This window comes from Etheostoma spectabile, chromosome 15, assembly GCF_008692095.1.
Source record: "Etheostoma spectabile isolate EspeVRDwgs_2016 chromosome 15, UIUC_Espe_1.0, whole genome shotgun sequence".
Taxonomy (NCBI): Eukaryota; Metazoa; Chordata; class Actinopteri; order Perciformes; family Percidae; genus Etheostoma; species Etheostoma spectabile.
Window position 1 is genome coordinate 18052866 of NC_045747.1, and position 9801 is coordinate 18062666.

General features: G+C 40.4%; 1 protein-coding gene across 5 annotated transcripts in view; it reads left to right on the forward strand.

Annotated features, from left to right (window-relative positions):
* radil2a (Ras association and DIL domains 2a) overlaps nt 1-9801 on the forward strand; it is a 55439-nt gene that overhangs the window by 33510 nt on the left and 12128 nt on the right. For all 5 annotated transcript variants that reach the window (XM_032537044.1, XM_032537042.1, XM_032537046.1 and 2 more), the window contains 4 exons: nt 1209-1369; nt 1473-1585; nt 5132-5351; nt 6292-6464. In XM_032537044.1, the coding sequence (XP_032392935.1) occupies nt 1209-1369; nt 1473-1585; nt 5132-5351; nt 6292-6464 (667 nt within the window). The remainder of the gene's footprint in view (nt 1-1208; nt 1370-1472; nt 1586-5131; nt 5352-6291; nt 6465-9801) is intronic.

Here is a 9801-nt window from a genome sequence, read left to right on the forward strand (position 1 = left end):
CAGAAATGTTACCGTGGCGGGCCGCCATCAACAGATCATCATAGAGGAAACCCTGCATAAGACACCTAATAGACCTTTAATAGAAGGGAATGGGAGACAGAGCGACTATTTAAGGGAGAGAACTGTAATGTGACTGTACCTTTAGAAGGAAGTGTAAGATGTCTTACAATCGCAACTAGTACTATTTTAACTATCAAATAACCTATGAATGATTGTTAGTGATCCAGTATTTTTCATTATATTCATGAATAAATGCCCATCCAAAACTTTGCACAACACAGGGTTCAATTTACAATTATATAAAAAGGAAAAAGAGGCGGCAAATCCTCCCATTCAGATGCTGGAGACAATTGACGGATCATCCAAATTGTTGTTGATTAACTTTCAGTTGATAAAGTAATTAATCACTAAATCAGTCCAGCTAACAGAAGAGTAGTCCTTTTTCTCTGCAGACCTTTTGACTTGTTATTGTAGGAAAAGCATTAACAATAACAATGGCTTGATACAGTAAGGAGGAAGGGAAAGTTGCCGTAACTCCGATTAACTGCATATCAACTTTTTGCTGATTTGCAGACATTTCAAGGAAGTTCAAACCAGATTAAGTCGAGGATAAGCAGAGTCCACTTTTGTACGCGTTTTTCCAATTCTGTCATTCCAGTCAGACTCACTGAATCGGATCAAGTGGGTCACGTCTGTGAAGTGTAAAAAAGACGTTCAGGATTTTTCTATATGTTTGCAGTTTACAGTCAAGCTCTGACGTTTTTATACCTGGAGCTTTCCTGTTGTCTTTGGGTCAAATTTGACCCATTTTTAAAAAGATTTTACATCCGAAATTTGGGTTTTTGTCAACCAAATTGTCAAAACAAATAACATGGATGGTTCCATCCAATGCTCTTCACAAGATAAATACATGATCGGTTGACTACTTAATTGCATTTGGGTGTTTTATTCAATTTCATAGCAATGGAGAAAAAACAAAACGTAAAAAAAGCGCACAAAGAGTCGACAAAGACATCAGAAAAAGTGACAAAAATATCAGGCAAAGTGACAAAAACATAGAAAAGTGACAAAAACAAGCCCGGAAAGTTTAAAAAACACTGGGGAAAAGTGAAAAAAAATTACATTTAAATTTTGACCCAGAAAAAACAGAAAGTGATTGACGGGAAGACAACACAATGGTTAGACTGATCTCTGTGTTTTTATGTCAGGAGCTCCAGTGATGGGCAGCCCGAGCATGTTCAGTTGTTCAGCATGGAGGAGCTGATCCCAGGTCTGCAGCCTTTGGTGCTGTGGATGGCTAACTCCATCGAACTGCTGCACTTCATCCAGCATGATGTCCCTCAGCTGCTCCAGGGCCAGGAGGACGAAGGTGCACACCGCCTGGCCTTTGAACTAAACAGTTATTTGTTTGTTATTGCTTGTTGATCATTATTTATTTTTTTCATTTCAAAAATGTATGCGTGTGTTATCAGGTCTGTTGGACTCTGAGATGTCCTCTACTCGCACAGCCTGTGAGGAAGCCATGACAGTCCTGGAGGAAGTCATCATGTTCACCTTCCAGCAGTCCGTCTACTATCTAACAAAGGTTGGCTGCCACCTATTGATATACTACGCCTTTAACACACGGCACATACACACACTCATAGTAACACCAGCATGTTTCACTTCCTTTTGACTTGTAAAATCTTGATGGTCGGTCACATGTGAAACAGGAAATTGGACTGTGTAAACACCATATTCTGTTTTTATTGAGTATATTCCAGAAAGAAAACACAATAACAGTATGAAAACACCGACGTTGTCTGGCACTCTTAGTCAGGAAAAGCCTGCAGAGTGTCTTTTCCCCTGACTGGAATATAAACAAAAGACAATCTTGTCTCCCGAGGTTTCACTGGTTTGAACCAAAACCAGAATGTCTGATTTGGTGAGAACCGCTGTACTGTATGAACATCAGCCTTTTTTTTTTGTCTTGCAATTGCATTGAAGAATTGTTGAAAATTAAGTCATGTCAAATTTATTTATGGAGCACATTCAAAAACAAAAAGACCAAAGAGCTTTACAGAGACATGTAATTTAAACATAAATAAATAGATAATTGTAACCGACAAAATCAAAACCATTTTATGTCACGTGGCCGGCTATTTTCATGACCGTCAGTCAGTTTCAGAAAATTGAACATATGCCATCAATGCCGTCAAGAGCATGCTAAACCTGTAGGTAGCAGTGTAACGAGAAGCTCAAGTCCACGTTAGCCAATCAGAATCCTTTGGCCAGAGTTTTTAGAAAGAATTGTTTTCAGAGGCAAATTCTCCGAAGGGAAATGTTTTTCAAAATAACCATGTATGTTTTAACCGAGTGTCAGTCTCAGTGTTTTAGGTTTTCTGTTTGCCTTTCCCTCCCATGCCCATCTACACACCGGCAAAGAATTAGCCTCGCTAGTCGGTCTCTGTTCCCAGAGTTACCCCCAGCCAATCAGCTCCTGTTTGTCTGCCTAATCACATCATTGCCCTCACCTAGGCGTCTCTGCCCAGCTCTGCAGCTGCACAAAATCCCCCTGCCCGCCAGATTAGTTTTTATTTCTTTCAGTTCAGTGTTTGATTTAAAAGTACTGATGGAGGAGGGGGGGTCTGACTGAGAAGATACACTGGGAATCACAAACAGAGGAAAGCTCAAACACCTTTGGATTTTGACTGGGATCTTGGAATAGTGAAGAGCAAATGATCTGAGTAATCTGGACGTAGAAATTGGACGTAGATTAGAGATGTAGGCTTGTGCCAAACCATGCAGAACTTTAAAAACAAAAGAATAAATTCTATATTTTACTGGCAATCAGTGAAGAGAGGCCAGTACCGGGGTGATGTGGTCCATCTTCTTGGTACCAGTTAGGAGTCTCACTGCTGCATTTTGAACCAGCTGTAGGCCAGCTAGGGAATAAAAGCATGTAAGACAGTCTTCAGGTCTCCAATAAACATCTTATTTATAGTTGAAAAAGCTACTGCCAAAGACAGAAATGATATCCTATATTTCTGGCATTTGTACAAATATTTGAAGACAGAAATATGATAAGGACCTTTTTCTTGTCCTCATTCAGCATCTAGCATTTGACAGATAGGGCCTAATATAGAGCCTTGGAGTACAGCACAGGAGACACAAATAAGTTTATACCAACGTAATGCCTTAAAAACTTAGATCCGGACACACACTTTACACTATGCCTCATAATCTGTGTCTGGATTTGTCAGCAGTCAACTCTCCTGTTTTACAGCCCCACTGGTCACTCCCAGACTAGATTCATGTGTCCCATGTTAAAGATGCTTATTAAAGGCTGTCTGGTTTATACAGAATACAGTTGATATCATCAGGCTGTAGGAACACCACCACCCTGCACAGTGACTGTTTGAGGAAGGAAGGGAAGGAAGCAGGAACAGTCTGTTTATTGTGTTGAATTCTGAGACATGTTTCAACAGCCTGTACTGAAAAAAAGAGACCTTTAACTTTACAATTTATGTTCTACAGTTTAAAGTAGTTTTCAGTTTGCCGTTGCCTTTAGTTGTCAAATTTTGAGGTTGCAGCTTTGTTTGCTGCAGTACCACGCATCTTAAATAGACAATGTATTCTCCATGTATGTGTTGGATGGTAACTATGTTTCTGGTGGAGAGAAAAAGAGGATCTGTTTCCTGCAGAGGAAGACCAACTGTCATCAGAGAAAAACCCAACTGGGGGAAAGAAGGGTGGCGCTGAAAACTGTTTTTCTGTTAATTTCCTGTGAAATATGACTCAACGGCCATAATTTACAGACATCACTTCTTCTTTTTCTTCTGGCTAAGTCTTGTTAGAAATAGAACATGAATTTAACTTTTTTCAAAGGGCATTCATGCAGCTGTTAAAAACATTACAAGAGAGTGCTCATCCAGACGTTTCTTAACAATTAACAATGTAATTTTCCTTAACCATCATCTGTCTCCTTGCTGTCAGTTTCCATGATACCCGATAAGCACCTGCAGATTTGCTGCTGACCCGTTGTCTCAGGCATGCAGGGTCATCATCGCCTTAATAGTCTCTTTCAGTTTGTCTGGTGTGTGTGTGTGTGTCTGTGTGTGTGTGTGTCACGCCAATGGCAGAACTGTAGCGATAAGAAGTAGCGATAAGCCGGATCTGTGTGAGAACTGACAATGAGGTGGCGTTAATAAAAAGAAACAGCTTGCAAGAAAATTCTGCAGTGTTTGCAGAACCTTCTTGATCCTCCAGTTAATATATATTTAAGTGAAACTACAAACTTGACCTTTTTTTAGATGCAAGTGTAATTTGAGGCCAAACACGTTTTAAAGGTAACAGGATGTTATATCTTAATACTTTGAGTTCTTTTTTATGCTTCTGTGCCGGCAACAGCCATGGCCAGAAGCCAAAGTTGAAGCCAAAGTCCCATGCTAACTATGCCAAAATTTAACACATATGTCTAATACAACAAAATGATGACATTTTATATCCAAAAAGGTCAAAGGGTAACTTTTCTGTGACATCCGCCTTCACTGTTCTGGTCATTACTCAACGCCCTAACTCAGGAACAGAAAGGGAGACATTTGGCTGGATACTGAACTGGTGACGCTTTGGTGAAGTTTTGCCAAAAAATACCCTTAATACCGCTTTTATTACATTGCTTCAAAGTCTACGTTACATATATTATACGAGTCTGGACAATCATGGATGTAAACTACATATTGACTAGTTGGCACCATCCTCATTTTAGTTTGGCAGTTTTGGTATGTAAAATGACACAAATTGCAGTGCAACTGTGCTAGTGTTTTTAACTTCCTTCAGCTGGCCTTTTGTGTTGTTAAACAAGCTTCCCTGCAGAGTTTCCTGACCCCTCTGTGAATGCCTTTCTCTCTCTGAATCATTATGTTTTGTACTAAACAAGTGTACAACTGTACTTCATAAAATCAGCAATCATGGGAAGAAGACAAAGGAAAGTTGTTAACTAGTTTATGTGCTTCAATGATACTCTTATCAAATGTGCCTTACCATTGCTTAACTCCCATGGTGCATTAGCAGTGTTTATCCAGCACTTTCTACAGCGTGCAGTGCAACATCCAGATGGTCTGAAGCAGAGATGTTAACTCCTTCTCCCCAGAGTATGTATTCAGCCTTGCCTGGTCTGCTTGATGGGAACCCGTTCTCAGAGGGCGGTCAGCTGCGAGTGCCCGATGGACTCGCCGGCATCCTGGAGGTGCTGAAGGAAGCGCTGAAGCTTCTCACAGCCTTCCAGGTCCATCCAGACATCTCGCTACAACTCTGTGCCTACCTGTTCTTCTTCATCAACGCATCGCTGTTCAACGCCCTCATGGAGAGAGGTAAGACTACGGCTCACTTTCTGGCATTAAGAAACCTGTGTGACCGGTTTCAACTTTTGTTTTAGCAACTGCTTTAATTCGGACTGAATTAGCTTCACAACTATTTGATGGATTACGTAATTTTATATGGACATTCATGTTGCCTATATGATATCATACTGACTTTGGTGATTTTTTTCTCTAGTACCACTTAGAGGTTCACATTTGTAGTTTTAAGTGAATTTTTTTGACAAGTATTGGATTGATTGACAATCAGGTTCCTGGAACTGAAATAACTTTGGTGATAAAGGACCACATTTCTATTTGTTTGATGTTGGCCTATGACCAAATATCTGAAAAACATCTTTTTGTTTAGTGCTGATTTGTAAATGCTAGCATGATAACACAAACTAAGATGCTGATCATGGAAAACATAGCTGCTAGGAATCAGCATTGTCATTATGATTGTGAGCATGTTTTCTTTGCTAGTGTTGGCAATTAGTGTGAGTACAACCTTGCACAGCTGCTAGCATGTCAATGGACTAATAATTAATATAGAGACAGTGCTGATCACTGGAAGTAGATTTGAAAGTAAGAAAAAAGTGACGCAACCTTCTTGAAAATCAACAACCAATTTTTGATTTTATAGAAGGCCTGAGGGCCAAAACATTATCCCAATAAATAGAGTAAGGCCTATGGAGCCAGAAATATGAACTACATTTCTTGCCTATATTCTTTTTAATTACAAAAGGCATGAACATTTTAGATTGAGAGCATTCAAAATTAAGATCATTTAAGCATTTCTGTAGCCAGGCTAATAGCATTAATACTACTACTACTGCTATTCTCACTTATTTTATTACATGCCTGTACTGCTACTGAATGTAAAAACTATCTTTGTCAAGAATTGATTAGGTTGCACATGAATATCATTCTGTAATTTTTGACTGAATTGTCTCAGGATCTGTTGCTGGTTTCTACCAGTGGTCCCGGGGTGTTCAGATCCGGGCAAACCTGGACCTGCTGATGGACTGGATCCTGAGCATCGGTCTGGGCGATCTGGCCAGCGAGTTCTTCCAGAAGCTTTCTGCTGCTGTCAATCTGCTGGCCACACCCAAAGAAACCCTCCTGCAGGTCAGACGACATCTGTTTCTCCTTTCCTGTTTGTCTCTCAGTGGGTGGGTGTAGCCTCGAGAGTCCAGTCATGTTAGAGTCAGCATGAATGTCTTTGTCGTCTCAAAGGTGTTCGTGCAACATTAGTTACGTATGTTCATGTACGAGGTGCAAGACGTTTCACTTAACCCTTCCCACTGAAGAAATGCAACTCCTACTCAGTTCAACAACTTCTTATTGTTGCCAAACATTGTGACTAATTATGACAAAAAAGTCTGTGGGAGCGGAGTCTGTTTTGTCTTTTGGCTTACAGTTATAGTAACACCTGATGCACTTAAACTCCCACGGTGCCATTCACATTGAAGAGATATGAGGAAATGGCCGGCAGGAACAAAGTAAATACACTAAAATGATCAACTCATGACATCATGGTGTAAACAAAGGCTTGGCCATCACTTATAAAACTTAAAATCATAAGGTTGTGAGTATATTCTGTTAGCCAGAGTATTTATGCAATACATTATCAGTTTAAAGCCTATTTATTTTGATGTAGATCAAGCGGAAACATTTGGCCAAGAGCACAAATTACATTTTAAAGAGTAAAAGGCATTTTAAAGTTTCAGTTTATGCTCAGGAATAACATACTGTATCCCTCAAACAATGCTGTACATCACTAGAACAACAACTTTAGCTTTCACTTGTGTTTAGTCTTTGCTGTGCAGTTGTAACTTGCCAACTTAACATTAAGTCCCACCTTAAGCACACCGTTCTCTAGTTACCCATTCAAATCTTGTTTACACTTTGTACCGCAGAAGGAAGCTGAGCTCTTACTTGGCTGGTTAATAAACACATAAAGAGAAACTGACACGTACAATTAGCCGGGTATGACATATAAGGAACAATAGGTACAAACCTTTTCCTCATTCACAGGTGAAAAGATGAGTTTGCTGTGTGCTGCTGTTGATTTTGTACTTTAAATAGAAAAGGCAGTTTATACTGTATAAAAGCCCAATTAATTTAATTAATTGCCTGGAATAGTCAGTACACAGAGCAAAAACGCGCTCTCATTGTAGCTGTCAGCCACGGCCAGTAACAAACTAACAAGCTAATGAACAACATAACATCTGCTGTTTGCCGATTTTGGTGCACGACAGACTCCTCATCTGAGACTGCGTCTGAACAGTCTGGCCCACCGGATATACAGTGCTGAGATAAAACCTGAGATGCGCTGGATGTCCCTCCCCTTTCGCTATCTCCGCTATCTGTTTTGCGAGTGCAACACTGCTGAATCAGGGGCTTAGCGCTGCCCAGGACGGTTCTGATTGGTTTAGTTATTCTTGTTTGAAGAAATACAAACAAGCCAGAGCAGAGGTAGTGGGCGGTGTGAGGCCAGGTTTCTCAATGACGGAGAAAGATGTGCTTCCAGCCCATTTTCAAAAATTTGGTTTACTTTTTATGTAAGCAGAATATTTTACTTCAAAATGTGGTCTGGAGCTGGGTTGATGGGTAGACTGCATAAGTGAAGCATTAAACATCTCAATCTTCCCCTGGTGGCTGGCTGCAGTATAGGTCATAAATCCCTCCCACTCCATGTTGAGGGATGGATAGTCTCGCATTGCCAGACCTTCTTCCCCAGCGTTTCAGAGGAAGGTCTGGCGAGTCTGGCATTTCTTTGAAACAATCACAATTGTCTTGTGCGGCGCTAAGCCCCGAACACAATGACGGTGCCATTGCTAAAAAGCCTTGGGAAGAACCTTTTTTTGGTGAGACATGTGAAGGTTCAAAAGTGTTTTTAATCGTTTAGTAGAGAAACTCCGATTGGACAGATAGTCTAGCTAACTGTATGGATTTGCCCTGCAGAGATCTGAGGAGCAGTTAACCATATTCCTCAGAAATCTACCGGAGGTTAGAATTCCAACACAAAAAAAGCGGAAGGGGACTGACATCCGGCCTAAAAAGAGGGACATCCAGTGGAATTTAATGGCCAAACCAAAAAATTCATGAAGCACATCATACATTTTCCCCATAGATAGTTTCTGTCCTTTTAGGTAGTTCTGATCACGTTGATGTTTGTTCAAGTGGTCAATTGTCTGATCAGGTTATTTTTTATTAGTTATTTGATGCTATAAAAATGGGGTGAAATGTCATGATTGACCTGTATTGATACGCTGGCCTTTGTACAGTGGGAGAAAGTGAAGATGCGTTGTCCATCTTTATATATAGTCTATGGTCAGGAGGGAGACTTTTAAGATATTGGAGCTGACCACAGAACTCCTTTTTAAATTGACATGATCCAGCTCTGTATTAGTGGGAGTGACTGTGGTAAATTTGAGGCCCAGTTTTACACAGCTGTTTTCACTGTATGACTCACAGTCGTGATACCAGCCTGAAAGATCTCCAGGGCACAGCACCAACCCCCCTCAGGACACAGCTGTTGAAAGCTATGTCTCGTCGGTTTGTGGGATTGGACTGTTGCTAGGAAGCTTGTGGGTTTATGTATCCCTGCCCTGGCATGAGGTCACTTTGTGGCTGCTGCAACAAAGCACACACCCTCAACAGATTTTCTTTCCATCTGGAGTTCTGGGCTTTTAAGAAACTGAAATGGCTCACTGGCACAGTTGTAAATTACACCAGAGGGATGTGGCGCTGCTTGTTTTGCCAGTATGGAGAACACAACATTCAAGGAGTTATTTTAGGATAAAACAGCTTCCAAACATTTCATCTCAGACATAACAGACAGACATTTTTAAATGTCTGCAGTTTATATGCAGCATTTAAACTTCACTTTCTGTTAAGCTTAGTGTGGTGTCTGTGTTATAAGAGAAGGGCAGGGACACAACAACATTTAACTTATGGTTTCTATGGTGGCCCCGGCATGTCTGGGCAAAAACCTACTTCCGCCAATTCAACTGGTTCACTGAATGAACTATGTAATGTTTGTAATAATCACATGCCCGTCATGGCAAGTGACTCACTTGTTTTCTTATCCTCAAGCTACTTTCTGTAGCTATCCAAAGATCAAATATTATCTTTCTCGAAGGTGTCATATTTCATGATAAGACACCTTAGACATTGGGTGTAGAGATAATGAAATGTTTACAGTACTCGTGCAGAATGATGTAATTATAATGGACTCACCTTTTAATCCAGTGCAGAGTAAACAACAGGTATGGAGCTTTGAAGATGAGCTGCATTGGTTTAAAACAACTTAAAGCGCCCATATCATGCTCATTTTCAGGTTCATAATTGTATTTTGAGGTTGTATCAGAATAGGTTTACTTGGTTTCATTTTCAAAAAACACCATATTGTTGTTGTACTACACATTGGTGCAGATCCTCTTTTCACCCTGTGTGTTTA